The sequence below is a fragment of the Limulus polyphemus genome, unplaced genomic scaffold (assembly GCF_000517525.1).
Source record: "Limulus polyphemus unplaced genomic scaffold, Limulus_polyphemus-2.1.2 Scaffold105, whole genome shotgun sequence".
Taxonomy (NCBI): Eukaryota; Metazoa; Arthropoda; class Merostomata; order Xiphosura; family Limulidae; genus Limulus; species Limulus polyphemus.
Genome location: NW_013665715.1, coordinates 767,769 through 793,325, shown reverse-complemented (window position 1 = coordinate 793,325; position 25,557 = coordinate 767,769). Strand labels below are relative to the sequence as shown.

Here is a 25,557-nt window from a genome sequence, read left to right as displayed (position 1 = left end):
GCGTGTATATTTGACGCAAACAAATTATATATATATATATATATTATAACTAATGACTTACTAAACATTTCTTCATTAAAAATCATTTTGCATTGTTAACTCAGTATATATGTTGAGGATTGACCTAAGCCTCCAAAGTTGGTTGAACATTAAGATATTACTAGGACAAAGGACGAATGTGTTATCAACATTGAAAGTACCACACTGATGATTCCATGCTTTGTAATCACTATAGGCTTTAATTTTCTTGTGTATTTATTTATGACATTAAGTATCTTTATGAAGTTGTTTATACAGAAATGACTTCATTGTTGTTATAATTTGTTATTTTGACTTAGTAGTCATATAGTTAGCTTAAATTTGGTTAAATTTACTTAACAATCACTAATGAATTATGAGGTCATATAATAATCATTTGATATTATATCTAACTAGATATTATTGATAGCTTTGCTATTATGCACAAAGCTACACAATGGGCTATCTGTGTTGTGCCAACCAAAGGTATCTAAACCCTATTTTTGGCGTTGTATTACTTCAGACGTACCGCTGAGCCACTGGGAACATATATTATGAAAACTAAAATATAAAATAAATCGCAGGCTCCTTACTGCATTTACCAAAATATACATTTGCTTCATTTGATAATGAAAGGATTACCTTTGACGTCACAGCTCGACACACAAGTGTTCCTGTGGACATTTAGTGACATATATAAACTTGACTATCTCAGAACATTCAAAACGTCCTTTGCTGAAAGGTCTCATTATGTATATGTACAGTCTTAGCCAAAATGTTTGCACAGTGTTCTATATTGATGTTATTCTCAACATACATAGAGTAGTCATTGAGTAAATGCCCGAGTAATAACAGAGAAGGTGGCGTATGATAGGACAAATATGTTCGAGTTGTTATTATGGTCTGTATAAGTTGCTTTGAGCATTTATTCGTCAAAGTACACATACACACTTGTTTTGTATAAAAAGGTGTGCTTTTGGTATAATATTTTTTTCGAAACGGATCAACGCTTTGTTCAGACAATTTCTCTGTATTCTGTGTAGAATCATGTCTCGTCATGTGCCAAATGTTATAGGACGTCAAATTGTTCGACTGTCCAGAAATTATATAAAGCACGCGGATATTGCCAGAACAGTAGGGTACCCCAGTGTACTGTATTCAAAATCCTGAAAGGTAATCGGACAACAGGAAACGTTTTTCCAGGAAAGTCTACTGGTAGATGCCGAAAACCTACTGCCGGAGATGATTTTGATCAGGTTAACACGTAAAGATCGAAAGAAGTCTTGCAACACCTTACGACAGGAATGACATGAACACACTCATTCCGGGTATCCAGAATAACAGTGAATAGGAGACTGACCAACAAGATTATTTTGAAATAATGGGTATCTGCAAACAGATATTAACCAAAATTCAACACCATCACCGTGTTACTTGGACAAGATAGCATGCCAACTTACAGTTGGGACATTGGCGATATGTCATCTTTTCAGATGATTCCTGTTTCCAGTTTGTTAAAGGTAATGATAGGATTCGCGTTCGTCGTTTGTCTGAAGAACAGATGATGAAAGACTGTCTTTCTCACAGGGAACACATGGGACGTGGCGCAGTACATGTTTGGGCAGCTATTCATCAAAGTGAAAAACTGCTCTTCATATCCTCCAGCGAAACGTCAATGGCGCCTCCTACAGGCATCACACGAAGACGATATTTCTTCCATATGCTAGGGCAAGGTTTGGCAATAACTTTGTGTTCCAGGATGACACGACAGCATGCCACGTCACCTTGCGGGTGTTATCAGAGTACGAGGAGGACCAACCAAGTACCGAATGTTTAATATGAACTGATATAAGGTTACAGACGTTACTAATGATAATTTGATGTTTTGGTACGGTTTTCTAGTGATAGGTGAAATTCTGAACTACACATCTTTCTACGGGTGTCTGATAAAATTGTTTGCTGTTCTAATAACTCGTGTCTCGTTATACAAATTACATATGTAGATGTTTAATATGAGATGCATTTCTCAGTTTGACAGCACTAACTGTATTTATATTCCATCTTAATAATAATGATCTTGTTTGTTACAAAATATGCAAACATTTTGGCCACGACTGTATAAATAGTTTCTTACTTAAATGGTGAAGATCTAGCAATTCTTAGGAATGCATTGTAGTTGTGTGGAAGGTTATAAGTAGAAAGAGTAAAAAGTATATTTTTACACATGAGGAGCCCAGAATAAAATATTTGCAAATAAAAAGGCAATATACCTAGATAAGACGCGAGAATTACGAAAAAGCACAAAGGATGCTATTAAATACATTCACGTAACCATTTTTTTCACGTAGTAGCTACTAAAGACAGGCTTTCCGATTTGCACGCAATTTAGATATTACGCGCATGATGCTCCTTTTCAAGATATACGAAGAAACACACAAAAAAGTAAACATACCAAAACATGGGAAACTCATATCCTACTAGGTATTACAGATGCTATAATGCCTAAAAAGATTTCCGTATGGATGTACAACGAAATCTGTGTCTTGTGTTAGTTTTGTACATGCTTACGTTGAGTGGTATTTTCGTGCCTCATCGATCTTAAGGTTTCTTTAGCACACTTACCGATTTTTCTTTAATAACCTCTTACATTTTTTTTATTTCTACTTCTCTACATGTTTTATTATAAGCAATTATCTTCTCACAAAAGTGAAAGTTAATTTACGCGTGGGAAGTTGTGGGATGGAGTTTCAATAGCTCTTTCTAACTTAGATGTCAATTTTACTCAATCTGTAAGGTTAAAAAACACAGATTAAATCTTATATGTATATCCTGAACATCAACTGATGTATGGTTCTATTCAATCATCTTCTTTATACTCCTCTTCTAAGATACATCCTAAGATACAAGCTCTGGATCTGTTTTGAGAAGTATACGATATATTTCATGATATTCGACGTCGTCCACTGGAATCTATAACCAGATTTCTAAAGTATGTGAATTATATAAGCATTTCATCTTCAGCGAAAAAATTTATATTAAGATGTTATTCATAAGCTTCTTAAAAGAATCGTTGTTGTTTCTAATAAGCTTAATAACATGTCTTATAATTTTTGTTTACGAGTTCTGACGATTGTAAACCTGACTGAAAAAATCAAAAATACCATTTAGGTTTAGATAATATTTTTAGAATTTTCGAATTATACTAAATGTTAAAATTCAAGTAATTAGCTACTTACAAAAGACTGATTCAGTACATTTCCAGTCTGTTGCAGGATTTTCACGCAAAGCTACAAAAAGTGCTATCTATGCATTTTAATTGTAAGTCTACAGGAACTGCACAGCTAGCTATTCAACAGCTCTCACTGCCAGTTCTTGGATTACTGAGAATTGACCGTCACTCTTATAGTGCACCCAAAACCTCAAATTGCAAACCACTTGGCCATTATCGACATAGAGCATATTTCCATTTATATGAATCAGCACAAGTATGCTTAATATAATGGCAATTGTATTTTGAATCAAATAAATATTAATTCTTCCCTACAAATAATTTGCATATCAAGTCATATTGCCCGTGGTTATCCATGAGACCCATTACCTTGACTCCATTGCTGCTATTCAGTTGAATTGCGATTTACAAGTAACGGTAATACACCTGAGCTTTCTGGGAATGTTATATTACAGGATTTTCCGAGCAAAGTTCTACTATAAAAGTTATGCCCTGATGTCAAAAAGTCACGTGGTCTATAGTTTAATCCACCATACTGGGCGTCAAATGGTTAAATTCTTCTTGGGTGAAGAATGACAAATTTGTCTTCTAATATCATATGTGCTGTAAGGCTGTGCATAAAGAAAGATGTATTGAGAAATGGAATAGCTTTAGATTTTCAGGTGCGAATATTTTGCTAGAAACGACGTTTTTGCCATTGACAACATGTAAAATATTCCCTGATGTCTAGTACTCGGGCATTTACAAATCTTTAGTAAATTAATTATTTTGCATTTAAGACTCTGAAAGCCTCTAAAAACCTTAATGAATAGAAGTATTGTGTTGCTGGCTGGGAGGGGGTACTAAATTTTTAATGAGGATGTTCGGCTAAGAGTTCGACCCTCAGGCCTTGAACTAGGAACTTAAACTTAAAAAAACAAAACATATCCTACTCTGAGAACTCTCAAGTTATACTTTTAGATATGATTAAGAACATTTATATGGCAAAAAGGGCCAAGTTTGGGAAAATACTAAAATCGTAAAATTTTGTAACCTTACTTTAGACAAAGTTTTCTTTCAAAAGATCCTGACTCCCTGTTTAACCTAACATACCAGGTTAATCCGAAATATAGGAGTACTCGCAAAAAGGGTTGATGCTGTATTTGGAAGGTTTTTGAAATTTCGTTTCAATTACTTTTTGTAACATTTATAAATAAAATTTTACAAATAAAAAGACAAAATGTCTAGATAATGCCGACTGTTATAATAAAATAGTTCAAACGTGTAAACAAAAGAGCTAGGGCTCATGTTACCAAGTAAAGACAGTAAAAACTGTTAACTAACACTAATGATAGGAGAATATAGGAGCTAATACTACAACTTATTATATTAAAAGTTAATAGATATTTCTTCAACATAACTGTTGTTTGCAGACACGATATTCGATGTGTTCAAAATAAAAACTAAAACACACACAATTATCTCTGAGTTTTCCAAGAAGTAGTCTTAACAGCATGTAACTGTATGTATAAATTTATATGTGTGTGTGTTTGTGTGTGTTCGTGTCGAAATAACCCGGGATATAGACCTGGGAAATAAACCAGAAACACAATATTAAATAATAGATGTAATGTAATACACCTACTTTTTCGATTACATAAATTACGTTGTACATTTACAAAGAGATTGGTTTCATAAATTATTTACATAAAAGTTTTAATACAAAGAAAGACTAACACCTGGATGGCATACACTTATTCAAATTGTAGTTCACTTCTATTATAAGGGGATTATTCTATGCACACTGCTTAAAGCTGTAATTAGTAATTTCTACTTACTCTCTAGCAACGCCCGTGGGAAGTTAACTGCTCGGTGAAGAGCGCCTGTGTGTGTGTGTGAAAGCTATGATTCTAAATCTGCTTTATGAAATTCGATCAGATTTTCAGAACTCGTTCCTTATCGTTGAGTTGATAGAGGTGTTGCTACTTTGTGCTCAGTGGTTATATTAAGTGTGCATAAGAAATAGGTTTAAAGTTCCATTTGCTTGAGTAGAGGCATATTTATTAGATGCTTTCCCATGTATGCGTACAAACGTTTAGGCTTGCCGCACGAACTAATATGTCAACATATACAGTTATATCATAGAGGTAAAACAGCAAATACTACTATGTTTTGGTTTCAAACTAAACATTCAAGTGTCACTTCAGCGTTCGATACACAATTATCACTTATTTCCACATGTTGTTGTTTATGAGGTAACATGAATTTTATGCAATTGTCATTAATAAAAAAACTGTTAATACGTGAAAGTCGTATATTTATTAGTTACATCACAGTATATATATTTTAGCAAGTCCTCAGTAAACTACTTATTTTACTTGAAAAAAGAAGCACCGCGAGATGTACACACACACACACGTATATTGTTCGTTCTACCTGTATTCCTTATTTTACGACTGTAAATGTCGTATTCTTTCTTGCCTTCCACTACATTAATTGTGTCCTTTGCAACTTTATTTTGTCTGTTGATATAGTCTTGTCAGTCTTTATTTGATGCACTCAATATCATTTCATCTTATACTAACGTTTGTTGAGTTTCGCTCGAAGCTAATAGAGTAGTGGGCAACTCAACATCACACATCTTGGCCTACTCTTTCACAAACGACAATTGGAATTGACCGTCACGTTATTACGCCCATACGCTTGAAAGGGCGAAAATGTTCGGTAAGGGGTTTCGAACTAGCGATCCTCAGAATGTGAGTCGAATGCCCTAACCACTAAGCCATGTCAAACCTTATATTAATCTACTTACTAAAATTGTTCTAAAATATTTTGTCCTGAGAACAGCTAGCTAGCATTAGAACAAGAAATATAAACATATATATATTCCGAGGCAATAAATAATTCTAGCTATAATTTTTATTCCTTACAACTATATTACACATCAGTCGTTACAACCTTTATAAACTAAAGAACAAAACAAACATATTGCTTAACATAAATTAAAATTAATGGTAATGATGAATGTATTTGTTGGTATACTATACTATTTTTAATACTATAATGTGATTCAGATATATAAACATATATTTTTACATATCTTTGTGTGTATATACACAAACTATATATATATACTTGTGTGTGTATATTTATATAAAGCGCGATATTGCATCAAGACAGTGGATGACTGAAGTTGCCAGAATTTCATTTTTTATTATCCAGCCATTTCTTCCTGTTTACGAGTTTTGTTCACATAAAAAGCGATATTATATTTAACGTAAACCTCATGAGTATTTCAATATTTGTAAGCTCTTCTGCGTCTTAAAAGAAACTGTATTTTGTACCTGCACAGATATGACGACCACGTGGGCAATAAGTGATTTTGAATTTTACTCATTTTATACACATTTAGGAAACGTGACTCTTTCTGTTTGTATGAAAATAAATAATCACGTGATTACTCCTGGTAGAACTCGAGCCTACTAAATCAATGATGTCATGAGTTTGTAAAAAACTATGTTTCAACCATAAAATGTCTATGTTTAAACCATTCTTCTTTCCATTACTCAACTTTTCGTTGAGATTGAAGCACTCTATGCTACCACAAAAGTGTTATTTAGCTGACGCCGAGTTAGATTGGTCTGATGCTTAACTTAGCGAGGTGTAAAAGCAATGAAACTCTGAAAGAAATATTAAATCTACCTACGCGGTTGAATGAAAGAAAACTGGATCAATGCATGTTAAACAAAATTCTCAACAATCGTATTGTAACATTGCATAGTGAAGAAATACCAGGGCATGTTGTAAAAAACCAAAGTTGAAAATGAATAGCATTATTATAATGCACTCCTTGACATGATAAAAGCATTCTACTTATATATGTATTTCTGAAATATTTACTATTTGAAACTAAATTTAAGTGTATGTTTTATTAAGCGTCCATCGCTTTGGAAGTACGAATAACATCAATATATATGTAGATCAACTAAACAGTTGTTATCTATTTGTAATACTTGTATATGTAGTAAAACTAACGTTTTTAAATACTGACATTGATTAATAAGAGATTATAAGTTATCTACAGTGTTTATTGAAATACCTTGGATAGAGTCATGCAACATTAATAAAGTTATACAAAAAACAACACATCAGGTTATAGTTATGTGTAAGTCTTCTAATTGATTTAAAGATTCTTCGTTTACTATACATAGCTATATCGAAAAGTAAAACGACAAAAAGATTCAATTCTGAATAGTATATTGGAAAGAAATATACACCAGGTTATCAGTAGGTAATATATTAATTGATATTATCAGAGAATTATTTATAAACTCTGTGATGATGGAAACATCACATCAAGTGATCAGTGGGTTATATATGAAATGTCACATCGTTTTTTCAGAGTATGGTTTATGTATAAATATAATGATGAATGAGAAAACACATCAGAGGGTATTAAACAAACTAGTGATGGATGAAATGAAATACTACATCATGATAGGCTTGTATAGACTCAGCAGCTGATAAAATGATATGCCATATTAATAGAAGATTATATATAAACTTACTGAAGAATAGCAGAAGATATGCAGTTTTGAGAGACTTAGCTATAAATACATTCCTTTATTTATGAAAATAATACATCAGATTAATAAAGCATTATACATAGTGATGGATAAAGCGAGATAACAATTAGTAATACGGATATAGATAAACATGTTGATGGATATAAAATCAAGTTATAATACGGATATAGATAAACATATTGATGGATATAAAATCAACTTATAATAAAGATATGGATAAACATGTTGATGGATATAAAATCAACTTATAATAAAGATATGGATAAACATGTTGATGGATATAAAATCAACTTATAATAAAGATATGGATAAACTTATTGATGGATATAAAATCAAGTTATAATACGGATATAGATAAACATATTGATGGATATAAAATCAAGTTATAATAAAGATATGGATAAACATGTTGATGGATATAAAATCAACTTATACTAAAGATATGGATAAACATATTGATGGATATAAAATCAAGTTATAATACGGATATAGATAAACATATTGATGGATATAAAATCAAGTTATAATAAAGATATAGATAAACATATTGATGGATAGAAAAATGTTAGATTATGAGCAGGTTGGGTGTTAAATCAGTGGTGGATTAAAAACAAAACTTTCGATAATGCAAGAGTTATATATTAATCTAATAATGTATTAACAACACAACAAAGCATAAACAACTGAAAAATAAAACATGTATTCTAGTGTTTAACCATTTTAAAAATAGCAAGAAGTTTGGTGTGAAGTATAATTTATTATATTTCAAATCTCATTAGTAGCACCTAAGAAAACACACCAATATGTACATTTTAACATTACCAGCTGTTTCACTTCGGTTATTAACTTCAACTTTGTGAAATATATAAAAATAATATAAAATGGAAAAATAATACATTCGTTTAAAAATTCCTTAGTTTTTGATAGGATAATTTCAATCAGTACGACTTTCATAAATAAACTTTTACATCACACGATTTTCTAACATCTTAGTTTAACTTGTGAAAACGCGACGGTTGTTTGTTATGTTATGTAACCAGTTTATCAAAATATGGAAATAAACTCATAAAATAACTATGTGATAACACAGGTGATAAAAAGTGTATCATTTAAAAACTTTAATGAATACAGCATAATTTGTAAGTGTTAATCTCAATGACAACAAAGACAATCCCAGAAACTCTCCGCACACAACACAAAATTGTAATTGATGTTTTTATGTAATTAACAAGCGAACACACCTGATTTTCCAGGTGTGACCTTGATTTCCATGAAAATGAAATAAACTTGAAAGTGAATATCAGTGATTAATTTCATTTATCAGATCCACTCAAACGATTAACATTTATATAGAACCATCTACATTGACAACGTCTTGGTTTATGATATAAAAATAAACTTGATACCAAATCATTAATACCAAATAAATTCAAGATTTATTGATTCTCAGATATCTCACATTTTTCTTCTAACCACACAACACGCGTTTGTTTAGTGAAAGCTCCATAGGGTGAATCCTACTAACGCTGAAGTATGGGGAAGAATCAATAGAATCTAATGACAACAGTTATCATTCCTCCGATGTTTCCACGTTGTTTTAATGTCTCAACTTTTACACCGTGTGATCATGGAAATGGTCGATTTCTGGGCAAGTTCGGATTCCTCTACAGTTTACAGTCTATTTGGTTAAGAGAATGAGAACATAGGAAGTTGTCCCAATTTTCTTTTATAGAACTATATATATATATATATGCCTCAAAAGTAATGCAGGTTTCCGTTCATAAACATAACCGACAGCCCAATTATTTCATTTGAATAGACATACCCCTATGAAATGATATGAATTATATAGTGTTTCAACACACTGAACAGCTAGCCACCTTCTACAATTTCATTGATCGAACGATGTCACTAATTATACCTGAAATGAGAATCATAATTCATGAACAGTGCTGGAAATAGGTTTGGAAACGTCCAAGAGATATCCCCAAAAAAAAGTTACAAGAATGAGTAATTGCAACTAAATAGTCAGTTTATCGTTACCTATTTGTGTGTTTTAGAGCAAAGCTGCATTGGGCTATCTGCTGTGTCCACTGGGGGAATCGAAGCCCGGATTTTTGCGTTGTAACACAGTAAAATTACTGCTGTTCTACCGAGGCACTTTATCGTTACTACAATTCATTATTATAAAAATTCAAATGAAAGCGAAAATGATGTATAATACACTGGTATTTTATATTTGTTACAAACAGAGTAATGCACCTTGTTTTTAGGCCATCATTACTTTATCAAATTGTGTCGTTTCTCAGTTTCATATAAGCTCATATTGCTTTAATAACATTCATATCAGGATTCTGTACAGGCCAAGCCATGACTGTGAGTATTTCATCAACCTCTTTGTCCTTGTTGGAAGATAAATCCCTTTTCAATAGTCCTTATTCCTGAGGGAATGCCATGTATTGGTAATTATCTGACTGTAACTATCAGCAATCACGGTGCCATTAATTTTAAGTAGATCCTCAATACTGTTGGCTGAAAAGCAGCTCATACTTGTATTGGCCCATCAACATGCTTCCTTCTAGATGCTGTGCGTTGACTGCGATACAGTTTTCCTCTCTGCCATCAAGCAAACTATTTTTGAGTGTAAGCGAACAAGCTGAATATGTATTAAAGGCCACCCTCCTCTAACTTTGCTAAAGCAATTGTTTGAAGTTTGGTGCCCATTTCAGCCATTTGGTCTAGTTATCTCCCTTACTGTTCTTAAGGTACCATTAACACCTTTACTTATAGCTTATTTTATTGGATTGCTGTGAACCACCTAAAGAGCCTAACTTGAGTTACTTAACGTCAGTTTTGAAGAATTTGACGTTCTATCTCGCCGATTTTTTTATCAACAGTTCTAGTTTCACGTGACCTTCTCCGTTTACATACAGCTCCAGGTGAAACATGAAAATCTGTCTTATTCTATCACATAGTATAGACTTCATCAGCCATAATTTTGATTTCTACGTGTTTATCATGTGCCATTTTTGTCCTGGGAGCTATGAATGCATACATTCGCTACTGTTACTGGGTGTGGCATTGTTTGATTGGTTGAATCATAGTGTAATCTAGCAATATGTGTATGTATTCTGGTGCACTTTATTTTCGTTAAATAGAAGGAAAGCAATTCCATAACATTTACATTTTATACTCAGTTTATTTCAAGTTTCCATAATTATTTCTAATAATGTTTATAAATTAAACATTCATAGGAATTTTCAATCTTCAATTTCTTTACTTTTTATTTATTGTGAGTTTAATGCTTTTATCTCTATTATATGAATGAAATAGGAAAAGGACTTACAACTTTCAGTTCGTAACCACTATTATAGCTTTTATCTCTATTATGTCATTAAACCAGGAAGTAACTTCATTAATTACACGTTTGAAGCTATTTTGTGCCATTACTGAATATTTTGCATTTCCTACAACTTGTCGTCAAAACACTGTTAATGCCACACTGAGCACATTATTTATACGTTTGTGAAAGCTAATACTTTATGTTGCCAAGTTTCATGCAGTTTGAAATATTTATATACCTCTTTTTACTGATAACTTCCAATCAACAGCCAATCGTATGTTGTTATTCAGACAAGAATACTATAATGGTAATTCTCCTTAGTTACATGTGCAAAACAGTTGTAGAAAGTAATGCAGACAGCAAAGTGGGCATTTTAGAAATTAACAACTTCTAGAAAATTTGATTTTCTTAAAGTTCCTCAAATAATTTGTATAACAATGCATTCATGCCTTAAAAGTGATAAAGCGCTAAGATTATATGGTTATAATTTTACTTTGATTAATCTAGGGTTAAATGGATGCATACACAACTTATGGTAGTAAAAGTTCAGAATCTCACAAGTAGTAAACTAATTCCTAGACAGTGCACTATGATTCGAGGCTCATAGGCTACCTTCAATAGCTTAGTTATGTTTAAATACTTACTAATAATACAATAAATATATTTTTGGGATATTTTCTAAATCAATCTGGGAATCATTTCATTTGTGTTTATTTAGAATATTCCCCATTTTTGACAAAGAAAAGCAGCAGTTTTCGGGTTTGGTCTATTCTTTTTTATTGATTTAATTTTCATTGTTTTCAAAGTTTTTGGAAATTTAGATATAAATACAAATATCAGCATAATACATCGTAAAAATAAATATAATAATTATTAAGATGTTATTTCTACTCTACTCACTTTGCAAAGAAACAAAATAAAATTTGTATAAAATATGTGGTCCAGAAATGCTAAGTGAACGAATTTGATAATAGCTTCAAAAGTTATAAATATTTTATTGCATTTCCAAGTATCTTTCATAACCTTGTTAAAAAAAAAACTTAAATTCCTTGTAGTAATGTGTACGGCAACATTCGCTCAACTTTCAAGAGCTGATTTTCAGGTATAACGTTTCAATTTATCTCGGCTTTTCACTGGATAACAAATAAAATGTAAAAGTCTGAATTAGAGTCAATATATAATTTAATTGTCTTATCTTAATGTGCAAACAAAAGTCGCAGGTACTATCGAACGTTTTGTTTCTAAAACGGTATGTAACCAAAGTTAATAACAGATAAAATGATACCCATTTACATGGTTTAGGTACTGTACTTGTAGAACACTTGATTTTGGTATTGGGTAGTAATTAGCGTGCCGGACTGTGGAGCTAATAGTTCAGTGGTTTATGCCCTATTACCGTCAAAAATAGAAACAGAGATCATGCTCCGCACTTTTAGGCTGCAGTTGTGTTATAAATGCGATGGTCAAATCTCACTATTTCTGACTTGAATAGCCCAGCAAGATGGTAATGACTCGTTGTCTTCCCTCTTGTCCTAATTAAGGACGTGTTTCAGAGAAAGCCCTCGAGTAAATTTCTACAAAATCCAACAAACAAACAAAAATAGTGCTTGTGTGTTACATAAGTAAATTATACTATGTTATTTTTATTGTTATCTTAAGTAACAGTTTTATTAGAATGCTTAATATATGTAGTTTTATTAGAATACTTAATATATATATAGTTTTATTATAGAGATTGTTTTGCTGTGTTAACTTAGTACACGGATTTAGGAATAACCTTAACTTCTTCGTGAGATATTATTGGGTTTACGGCCGAAAATATTGCTAACAACGAGAATACTCAACTGATGAATCATTGCATTCTCATACATATGTGTGTATGTGTGTGTGTATATAACAACGTAACGAAAGTATATTTAATTAGATAAACTATTTACTGAGTTGATGTTTTTAGTTTTGATCTAATAAGGAAGCTTGCTCTGATCGGAAATGAATATCCTGGAATTATGCAGGTTCATATTATGCATTTTTATAAATTTTACGCACTGCAAAAAAGAAAAAAGAATAGTGAAATACAAATACATTATTTCATTATCAGTTATATATTCTGATGACGATCGAAACTCAGAAATCACGTAGATAAATACTTCAGGTTGTGTTTTTTGTCACAACAATATATTTTAGTCTTATCTCTTTGAATACGTGTGTATTACTCATAATTCCACTTATAAACAAAAATCAAAAGGTTCACAATGCCTTTTTAAAGTAAAAATATGTTACATTATATTTTATTAATATTTAAGTCATATTGGTATCAGTTTTATTTAAAGGGAACATTAAACTAATTTCATTATTGCATTGTCTCTAAATATAGATATTCACTCCATATTACTAACTGATTCAATTATCCATATTGCCTTACGACATAAATTTATATATACAAACCTGTGGGTGATAGCAAATATGTTTCTATTAATGCTAACAAAATACATAATCGCAGTACATTGACATTTTAAGAACTTCCAAAATGCCATAAGATGTTAAGAAATAATATAAGGCTTAGATAAGTTACATTTTTGTTTAACCCCCATTAAAAGCGAACACAAAATATATATTGTCCAGTCAAACGTATTTACACAAGTGATGAATATTAATGTAAAATACACAATACCGTGAGTATTAACCAAATGAATGTAAGTTGTAAAATAATTTCCTAATATTTTGTTCCTAAACTGTAGCTTATTTTTTACGTCATGAGTTTATTGCATGGTCCACCCAGAATGCTCTGCCAGAAAGGTTACTGACTGTAATAAAATGACACACACTAAATAGGTAGATTTGTAGTACCAAGGTGCGTTACGATGCCTTGACATTGTACATTGAGTGAATTACGCCATGTTTGAAAACTCAATACGAGAAATAACCGCATTGCCTTATCACACTCGTTCTACTGTGCATCTAACCATTGAACAGTAACAAAATCTTGATAGTACAATGTCAGAAAACCTTGAAATTGTCGGAAAGCGTTATCTGAGTTTGGAAACTTTTACTTGTTCTAGGGTTGCGAATAGTGTTTTGATAACGTACTTGCAACAAACTCTTATTGAATTTACTGCATTTGAAGTGGCCTCTGAGAGAGCACAGAATTATTTCTGTTTAATACTCGTAATCATTCGAACGCTTAGAATCAAACGCTTCTCAATTCTTTGTGAAATGTCTAATTTAATATGCTCCGAATTGGAAAACTGATATCAGAAAAACAGTTACAGGAACAGTGGAGTATAATGAATTCTACATGTAGTAATAACAATCTTGTAAGGACGTTTTTGTCTCCCCTACAAAAGCTTTCCAAGTAACTGTCCCGAAAAAAGTCAAACCGATTAGAGAAACCCTTTGGTTTAAGAATTAATCATTAATGATTCTCTGGTTAGAAATGTATAAATGTCCAAGTCCTAATAAAAGATGTGAATAAAGAATGAGTTTGTTTAAAAAAAAATATAGTTTTATTATATATTTATGAATGGGTTGTTTGCTGCGTGTAAAAGTATGATAAATATTTTGTTTGTAGAGTAACATATTCACAGGTAATGTTTATAGTTCAGAGTTTACAATCCCTCGAATAGTTATTGAAAATATCATTAGATGATCATCATTGAGACCTGCTTTATCAATTTATACTCAGCACACTTTTAAAACTTTATTATAAAATACAAATGATGAGGTAATATTATTTTTTTAGTTTTCGTCAATTAGGGCTCAATGTTATCCAATACTACTCGCAGTGAAATTCTATTGTTCATACAAACATGCTTCAGAACACTAAATTTCAGACCAAGGTACTCAACTGAACATTGAACTTTAGTTAAATTCCATGCATTTCTACAATAATTTTATTAAAGATGTATTTGGATATACAAAATCAATCCAAATCGATTAAAAAAAGTAAAGAAGCCTTTTATTTTACTTCAAATTACTTTTTTCCTTTCTTCGTCTGTTACGAAATAATGAGAATACTCTACTGTGATACACCAAAACCTATAATAGTGTAAAATCCCTTAATCTATTCTAGAAGTGAAACGATAAACTTTACGGAGAGAGCTTTGTTATCGGGTTTATGTGACTGAAAGAGTTCGCTCGTTGTTGGAAATAGATATTCCAATTTCATCTCATAAAGTACCAAATATTCTTAATGGTAATTTTTCTGTCTTTCGCTTGGTAGACCCCCAATTATATGTAATAGGAAGCTTCTACATTCGATTTATAGCTCAGAGAACCTCAGTATTTCAAAACTATTAGTAAGGATTTGAAGTTCATGAAATGTATGTATATGTATTGGAAATTTTTTCGTTGTTAGGAACAAAGCTACACAAAGAGGCTATTTATGTTATGTCCTCTGCAGATATCGAAACCCGGTTTCTAGTGTTATGAGCACTCAGACTTGTCGCTATGCCACCTGGTGGCATGTTAAGGTGAACTAAACTAATTTGTAACTTTAAAATAACTCTATTACCTCTTCCATGTGCCATCCTTACCACACAGTTCAGCAGTAAGTTTGAGGGCTTAAACGCTAAACACATTAGGGTTCGATCCCTTTAGTAGGCGCAGCACAAATAACCCATTGTGTAGCCTTGCGCTAACAAAAACACAAACAAACAAAGATTTCCTTAGAAGATTCACCAAAAACATTTGCATCGCCATAAGTAATTTACTTTTAATACCAAACTGAGAAAACAAAGGCGAAAAGGCACTTAGTACTTCTCATTGTTGATATATGTCTGCCAACTTTAGGAAGAACGTTAATTTCAAACTGTGGTGTTCTAATTCACATATAAAATCTTATGTGGTGTATAAATAATTATATTAATCAGCATAACTAGCTACTACAATATACTCGTAGAAATTTCTATATAAAAGCAAGTACTTACGTATGGAAGGTGCGTATATGTTTAAATACAGGCAGTCTTCACTCTGGCTGTTTAAGAATGGAATGAGGCGATGCAGATAAGCAAGCCTTTCGGGGGGCATCCTCTTCAGGGCTTCCGTGTGGTTCCTGATATCCGGAAACTTCTGTGGACAGACTGGACCGAGGCTTGAAGCTGTCCGGATATTTCGCCAGTGAGGTGGAGTAACGGGCGGCATAAATCTTAAAGAACCCACTGGGGCACTTGCGTAGGGGATACCGTAAAAAATTTCAACTGGTTGAAGGTCCTTGTTTGCTAATTCCCGGATTATTCCTTTCAAGGAGCCATACTTCGTCATTATAACTCGAGGGCTTACACGGTCAGTTGTTCCATGAATTTGTCGGAAGCATGATAAGATGATGAGACATAGAAAGTGTTTAGTGAGGTAACTGTTCACTTGCTTCAAAAACATTTTTCTTCTCAGTCTGTTGCCTTTTGCTTCCTATGAATATCTAAAAACGTTGTATTACACCAGGTTTTTCTCTGATATGCTACAGTTTATTAATAGTTTGAACGGTTTTGTACAGCGTAGAAAAGTCGAGAATGCTAATGTCATCTTGTGGTGAAATGGTGACTCTCAAATAAACATTTAGAAATGTCATTCAGCTTTCATTATAAAAAAATGCAATTGAAATTGAGGGTAGGAGATTAATCAGTTCCTCTTAGAGTTAGCACCGGTTATATTATATATTTCTAATCCAAAATAGTTACAATGGATAGATTGCAAACTATAGATGTCCTTACCCTATAGCAAGCTGAACGGTTGCGATCAGGTTGTTTGTGATTCCTACTTTGATCCAAGGACAGTATTGCAAACTTAAACTTTGAAAGTATGATATAACCTTTCTTTCTGGCGGTTTTTGTGACTTACTGCTATTCTGAAGAATGTTACTCTGTAGATCCTTGATTCCGATCATCAACTGTGTTCAGCCAAACAAACAAGCTGTCCACTCTCGTATATTCTACGTCCGTTTCTATGAGAACCTGCACGAGCATTTCCTTGAACGGAGGAAAAGGACGCATCATGTAACGTTAACGCATGCGCTTTGGTACTTTTATGCGTGATGCCACCAGCCCGTTGAGAGTGGCAGGGAGATCATTAACAAGATACGTGGCTGTTCTTTCTTTAGTTGTTAAGTGATGAAACTAAAACCTGCATATTGAGACAGTTCTAGAAGTGACTGACTTTAGATACAAACCTGTCAATAACTGATTAATTCAATGCATTCAAATCAAAGTAGATAATGCAAACAGGGAATTTATTCTATTAAATAGGATTATCAAACACATGAAAACGTGTTTGACATTTCTTACAAAATGGAAACTTTAGCTATATCATGCTTTATTCTATTAATAACCGTATCATAATTGTGCTTTTCTATATAAAAAGACACTTAAATTCATAGAAAGATTTCATATATATCGAATATCTTGTACTAAGTCCCATAAGTATTAATACCAAACTAAGAATAACCCTACCAATGACATTATAATCACAATAGTTCGCTGTGATCTGTATAATTGCACAAAATAGGAATCAGTATCTATATAAATATAATAATAATGTTTGTTGTATGTCCACACAGGGTTTGGATGGATCTTTACCAAAATTGGTATGGAGGTTCAATAGGTCCATGCGGGGATACATACAAATTTTCAGTTTTGCATTATGAGTTTTGCTGTTTTTATAGACGTTTTTGCATTTTTACCACTACCTCACCTCCTGTTATGGAGGTACATTAGGTCCATGGGGTATTAAAAATTTTCAGTTTTGCGTTTTGCAGTTTTTATGGGCATTTTTACGTTTTCTTACTACTACGTCGCGCCCTTTTGATGGATCTTCACCAAATTTGCATGAAGGTTTGTTGGGTTCATGCAAAGATACATGCAAATTTGCGGTTTCACATTTTGTGTTTTTCAGTTTTTATGGGCGTTTTCTCGTTTTTCATAATTACATATAAGGGAAGCAACTTTTCATGTGCTAAGATAAGTTTCATTAACCATCAATTTACATAACTTCCGTCCAGGGAATGGGTACTACAACTTGTTCACAATATAATTGTTCAGTTTGGCTTGTTTTGTTATTAATTTCACCAAAAGCTACAGAAGGACTTTTTGCGCTAGCTGTCCCTAATTTTGAAGTGATTGAATAGAGGGAAGGAAGCTAGTCAATACCACCTACCTCCAACTCTTGGGCTACTATTTATCAACGAATAATGGGATTGACCGTCACATTATCTATAATGTCAACAGGGCTGAAAAAGCGAGCATGTTTGGGGACGGGATTCGAATCCGCGAACTTCAGATTGTGAGTAAAGAGCCCTCCCTAATAACCAAGCCATATCAGACCTAATCGCTGGGCCAATAAAAATAACACTTAAGTTTAAGTCTTAAATAAACCCGTCCCGTAAAATCACTTATAACAGTATGTATTGTTCGCTGTAACCATTTTAATTCTATAGCTTGTAGCACATTAATTAAGTGTGACCAATTTGATCACACAACGTAATTCGCTACATTACTATGACTGTTGTATCATGTAGAATGTTAAGTATTGAATGAATGCAATCTTAATATTCATGCAAAATGTTACGTTTAGAGTTATTGTAGCCATTTTAATCGTACAGAATATTGTGTTTTGAATTACTGTGCTCGAAGTAATAATGCTCAATAATAACTGTTTAATTACTGTAACCTCTATTATGACATATTATGTACTGTTGCACTGCAACCATTTTAATAATATATATCAGTAGACTTTACAAAGTCGTGTTTCGTTGCCTAAGAGCATTGAAGTTATCTTTAAGAAAAGATACGTGACTCGTAATGTACTGCTATTTTACCAGATTTTATATATCACTTTGTATATTCTTCACTTTCTCTGAAATATATATTTTGTACACTGACTCTTACTAGACGTAGATAATAGATCTGATTAAACCTTGTTTTATTGAAAAAAACCCAAATATAGCTTCAGAATGTTTGGTTTTAGGAAATGGAAAGTAGCTAAACTTCAAATATATCAAGTTGTTCAGGACTTCAAAATAATGTGCATCATGCCAGTCTTTCATAAGATATGACACCAGTCTGGATAATAGTAGAAATAGATTCTAATTGTTTTGAAATTAAGCAACGTCTTGATAATAGTTTAATGTAATGTAACAATAACTTAAACAAAAATAATAATAAACAATAAACTTGCATTTCTTTTTGTTAGTTTTGTTTTAGATTTGATACAAGTTCGGGAGGTTAGGAAATTACTTAAAAAGATAATAAACACATTTTAGAGAAACACCATAAAGGCTTAAAAAAACAAAAACAAAACCGCCTTCTAGTAACATAGCTGTAAAGCTCTAATGACTACCTCGAGAAGAATGCAGTTATAAAGCTGTAATGCATAGATAAAGAAATATGCAAGTGTAAATATGTAATGCATAGATAAAGAAATATGCAAGTGTAAATATGTAATGCATAGATAAAGAAATATGCAGCTATAAAACTGTAATGCATAGATAAAGAAATATGCAACTGTAAATATGTAATGCATAGATAAAGAAATATGCAGCTATAAAGCTGTAATGCACAGATAAAGAAATATGCAGCTATAAAACTGTAATGCATAGATAAAGAAATATGCAACTGTAAATATGTAATGCATAGATAAAGAAATATGCAGCTATAAAGCTGTAATGCATAGATAAAGAAATATGCAGCTATAAAACTGTAATGCATAGATAGAGAAATATGCAGCTATAAAGCTGTAATGGATAGATAAAGAAATATGCAGCTATAAAGCTGTAATGCATAGATAGAGAAATATGTAATGAAAAATATGCAGCTATAAAACTGTAATGAGTATATAGAGAAACAGGAACATTTTATTTGAAACTTTAGTTCTCGGACTGATGTCTGCCCTTCAGAGGCAACAAAACAAGCAACAGAACCTAGCTTCTTTAATGGAGTTAGAATGTTACAATAAAGAGAAGAACGACGCTGTTTTAATAAAAACTAAACAAAATAATAATTTCCTGGATCTTTCGAAATTCTTGCAATTCATTTTTAGCAGTTGCATTTAAATTTATTCGAGATTAATGTAAACTGAAACAAGAGGTTTATTAATAACGTGCAAATGCAACTGACAATATAAAAGAGGAGTACAGTAAATGTTTTACTTTGTATTATTGTTTAATGCGTTCAGAAAGCTACAACTTGTTTTTTGTCAGAGTAACTTGAGATTGCCATTCTGGAAAGTCATTAAACAGCTTTAGTATATATGTTTTAAATGTGATTCTTGTGAAATATAATTAAAACACAAAAATATATTTCTTGAGCTTCAGATCAGCGGATTTAACTACTATGTTCAAAGACCGACAAATGAAATATGCATATAAGTTTTTATTTTTCACGAATCTTAGAGAATAATGAGTAGATTAACATTTTCAACTCGATCAAGTTTGCAGAAGATTTCAACTTTAAATCTCTTGTTATCTGTTGTTCGTCATCTAAGCTTCAGAGAATACATCCGATGCTCATCAAATCTTTTATTTGAGTATCTGTATCAAAGGATTTTACATTGGTTAATAACTTCTTATAAATAATAATGTGTTTATCCTTGTTTTTAATTCTAAAATTCCTTAGCATGAAATGTAATGAAAGAATTGACCCAGACATTTATTATTCAAATTAAAACAGTGTTGTATATATTATAAGTAAAAAACAAAAACGCTTTGTTCCTCCAGAATATTTCATATGATAAAGGACTTAAACCATAAGTCCTCATAGGGCTAATACAATAGGCGAAACCCTTGTAAATGCTAATTTAGAACCATACATACGTGGACAAATAGTCATATAGTTTAGGTTCCTATTGTTGATATTCAAACCAAAAGTCGTCAAAGGACTAATAAGGCAGGAGTAGCCCGGGTAAATGCTAATTTAGTTTGTGTTTGTTTGTTTTTGAATTTCGCGCAATGGTACTCGAGAGCTATCTGCACTCTGTGGTTTTCGTCTCTGATTTAGCAGCAATAGACTAGAGAGAAGGCAGCTAGTCAACACTCCCACCGCCAACTTTTAAGCTAATCTTTTACAAACGAATAATGGAACTGACCATCACATTATAATACTACGGATGAAAGGGTAAGCATGTTCGGTGACGGGGATTCGAACCTGCGACCCGCAGATTTTGAGTCGAGCACCCTAACTACTACCAGGCTATTAATCTAGAAATATGCGCATGTAGACGTATAATCATGTGATTTAGGTCAGTATTGTTTATATTCAACTTGAGATGAGAAAAATAATTTCTTAACATTTCGGTGATCATACGTTTTATATTCGTGAACACACACATGTTAAGGTAGCTTGTATTGTTCGTCATTGTAATATACCGCTCTAAAACACCAACAGATGATGTATGTATATGTAGACTTGCATAGATGCAGTTATAAGGCGGGTTTTTCTTGTTGGTTTATGAATTGTGTGAGGATACTACTCTAATGTGAAAGAAGTATGTACACGTGTATGTATAGTTAAATGTAACACGACTTAATATCGTTGATTCTAAGATTTTCATTGCAATAATAATCTAATACAAACTCAACCAAGGATGTATGTTTCATGAACCCGATAATATATTATAATATAGGTTATAATTGGTTGATTCTAAGATTTTCATTGCAATAATAATCTAATACAAACTCAACCAAGGATGTATGTTTCATGAACCAGATAATACATTATAATATAGGTTATAATTGGTCGATTCTAAGATTTTCATTGCAATAATAATCTAATACAAACTCAACCAAGGATGTATGTTTCATGAACCAGATAATACATTATAATATAGGTTATTATTGCTGGTTTTATAGCTACTTACGGCTATAGCACCTTTTATAAAACGCCAATAATAGAAATATGTGCTACTGAACACGTAGTATTAATGCAGATCGTAGTTGATTTACACCTTTCATAATAATAATGTATTCATTAAATATAAATGATGCTATGATCACGAAAGTGTGGTTACAATTAATCGTTATAAGTTTTTATTTTTTGTGTATTAATTTACGACCATAATTAATACTGTTAGTTTCTAATTCGCGCACTTTATAAACTTTCTCAATAAAAAAGTTGTTTAAATGCCTACTAGGTGGATAAATTGTTTTATTTTATAAACAAAACTTGATGAGTCATTTCTTACTTGAAAATGCTATGAGAAACAACCTATTTCACTTATGATTAGCGTGTACTGAGTACGCTAACTGGTTCCAGAATTTTATTTCTGAACAACACCTTTAAAGGTGTAATTAAATATTGAAAGATATATAAAATGAAAAAATGCATTTTTAAGAACAATTACGTTACTTGGTTAAAATAAAAAAAATTATAAATTAGTTTTCTTCGATACAACAAAACATCAAAACATGGAAGTCTTGCTAAAAATAATGTAATATTCAGAGCTAGATCGTTTGAGCAGTTAAATTACTTGACGTTTAAATGCGGTACTAGTTTTAGCTTTGTTGTAACTTACATCATTTACACAGTTCTTCAGTTTTCTTTTCTCTTCAAATAAGATAAATAATAACAAAAGCATGTGAAACGCCTCAAGTGAATATCCATACAGGTCAGCAGTGGGATCGTCAAATATGTCAAGCTCGTTATTAATGAATTATTTTGAAAATCTCAGATCAATCATCTAAGTTACTTAGAAGAAGTTTTGAATTAGGTTATTCAAAATCATCTAAACGTTAGTTAGTTAGTTAGTAATTATTGAATAACTGTTCAGTTATCGATACTGCTTATAAGAAATGCTAAACTGTCAGCTACATACGAATGTTAGTTTTCTTTAGACATGGACTATCGCTATATTATCGATAAAATCAAGCAGTGATATGATGTTAACACTAGGTTTTGCAGTTGAACGTTTCATCAATATTAAAATTTTGTTTGAGCGTCAAATTATATAAACTTAATAATCCTTTATCAGCTATGTTACATGTAAAACATTCTGAGCTACAATATGAAATCATACTATTGGGTGGTTATATCTCCATTTTTAGTACAACTTTCTAATCCAATCTGAACTTCACCTTAATTTACATGAAATATAAGTATATAGACTTAACAAATATAAAACAACGAAAAGTAAAAAAGAATAAGAGATAGATGACCAAACTTTGAAGAAAATTTAGTTTGTAACTTCGAGTCATTTTGATGACTTTTGTGTAAAACTGGTCAATCTTGAGTTAGATGCAGTACTTAATGGAATATTAGTTTTAAAGAAATTATCATCAAGCAGCTTATGTCTGCTGGTTGCTTTATTCATAAACATTATTTTGAATATATAAATAGAGCAGTATATTTACTAATTTTTACTAAATAAACCATGGTGTAGCAGTAAATTAAGCCGCTCTTAGGTCGATGGGATTTTTTTTAATGTTTAATGTCAATATCGGGCAGTAAATATTTCACACAGTATGTAAATTTACTTTATATTAAAAATTTTAATCGAACATAACATTTACCTAATTCACAAATAAGATATTCCCCATCAGATGTCGCTCTTTGCAAGAGTTAAGGTTATTTATCAATGCCTGTCCCTGGTCTTGTCAGTGAATGAAAGAAAAATCGTTAAACAAGCACTTTCCACTTCCGCAGAAAAATGCACCAGTTGAAACATGAGTTGGGAAGAAAAAAAAATAAAAACTACTTAAAAAATTATTTTTCGTTATCGTTCATTCAATAATTTTTTCTGAGACGTGTAGCGTTTTGTTTGAACAAATAAAAGAATAGGATAATTACTATTTAAATAATATTCATTCCAGACGACGCCATCAGACAACTCTCCGACTGGCTGAAAACAGTATGTGGCCAAAACTGTTTTATAGCGGAATAAATTGATTTCTCTAAACGGTAGGCCCAATTCAATTGAAATAATGATGAAAGCCTTTTAGTAGTATGTGTGAATAACGATTATTCCATATATTTAATTCAATAGTTATTTCCAGTTTTTTAAACAAAAAGTAATTTTAAAGAGATGAGAGATACTGGATAAATCTTATGGCACTCATAGCACTATAAGATACAAATAAAACGATTAATTAAATATTTCGTATTACACAATACACGAATATAGGATATGGTGTTATTTAATCAATTTTAGGAAAAATAAAATTATAAAATTATACGAATTTTCTACCTATCTCCGTTTGTATTGTGAATCATTTTTGGAATATACTTAATTTCAAGGCGTATTGTTATTAAAGAGTTATCAGATAAATTATGTAATATTTATCTAAAGGTTCTATTATTTACTACGCTAATTTTTTGAATTTATAAATGATTGTTTAGAGCGTCGTTGGTACCTTGATTTGGTTCATTTTTATTTTATGCATCAATATTTCTCTCTCTTTTGTTTCGTAAGTTATATGAGAATAGTTAAGTTATTCAACTTCGCCTCCTAGGATATCAGTGACTGATGGATTGTAAACAAAAAGAGTAACAGTGTCCCTAGAAAGTGCTTATTGAGTAATCTTAAAGTATGTATTAAAATATTCTTCAATCTCTAAGTTGCTCCCCAGTGGCACAGCGGTATGTCTGCGGACTTACAACGCCAGAATCCGGGTTTCGATACCCGTGGTAGGCAGAGCACAGTTTGTGTAACTTTGTGCTTAATTACAAAACAAACAAACAGTCTATATTTTGTTATACTATCTGCTTTAATCTTCCAATCTTCAAACGATGTCAAATGTTCTAAAATAACTGTAATAAAAATGCTGCCTTTTGGATATGATACATTATATTCCAGATGAATATGAGAGATATTAGAAAATTATATCATGGTTCTGTGTTGAATCTAACTATATGCTTGAATATAGCAGCACACTTTACATTCACCTATATGCGTCTTTTTATTGGTGCAATTTGCATATCTACAACACTGAATTCTATACGTTGATGGATGATATGCACATTTAACTAATGTGAGTTAAGAATAGTACACTTCAATTTATAATACTTCTAGAATTTACTTTGAACTGCGGTGTTAATAAGTATCTACGTAATCACATTGCCATTGTTAAATAACCCATTTGATGTGAGAGGCGAATAGTTTAGCGAAACATTTACAAGACGAGTTGTATTTCTGGAAAGTAAATACCTACTAAAAAAATACAACATTGAAATAAAATGATTAGTCTCAAAATTAACGGACTCTTTGTTTACTGATCTAATTTTTGAGGAACAGCTATTTTTTTAGCAAGTCTGCACACCACAAACTGCACATAAAATATCATTTTTGTTTATAACACTTTCAAATAAATTCTAGCTAATGAACTGACTGCACACAATAGAGAGATTATTTGAATAAAGGGATTTTCAATTATCTGCTAATTTACTTATACAATTACGAAATTTCGAGGTAAAAACCAGTTACTTATA

General features: G+C 31.7%; 1 protein-coding gene across 1 annotated transcript in view; it reads right to left on the bottom strand.

Annotated features, from left to right (window-relative positions):
* LOC106470452 (neuroligin-4, X-linked-like) overlaps positions 1-17,110 on the bottom strand; it is an 82,519-nt gene extending 65,409 nt beyond the window's left edge. The window contains exons 1-2 of the mRNA XM_022399901.1: positions 16,861-17,110; positions 16,081-16,558 (exon numbers count right to left, since the gene is read on the bottom strand). Coding sequence (XP_022255609.1) covers positions 16,081-16,528 — 448 coding nt within the window. The 5' untranslated portion in view covers positions 16,529-16,558; positions 16,861-17,110. The remainder of the gene's footprint in view (positions 1-16,080; positions 16,559-16,860) is intronic.
* Positions 17,111-25,557: the final 8,447 nt, after the last annotated feature.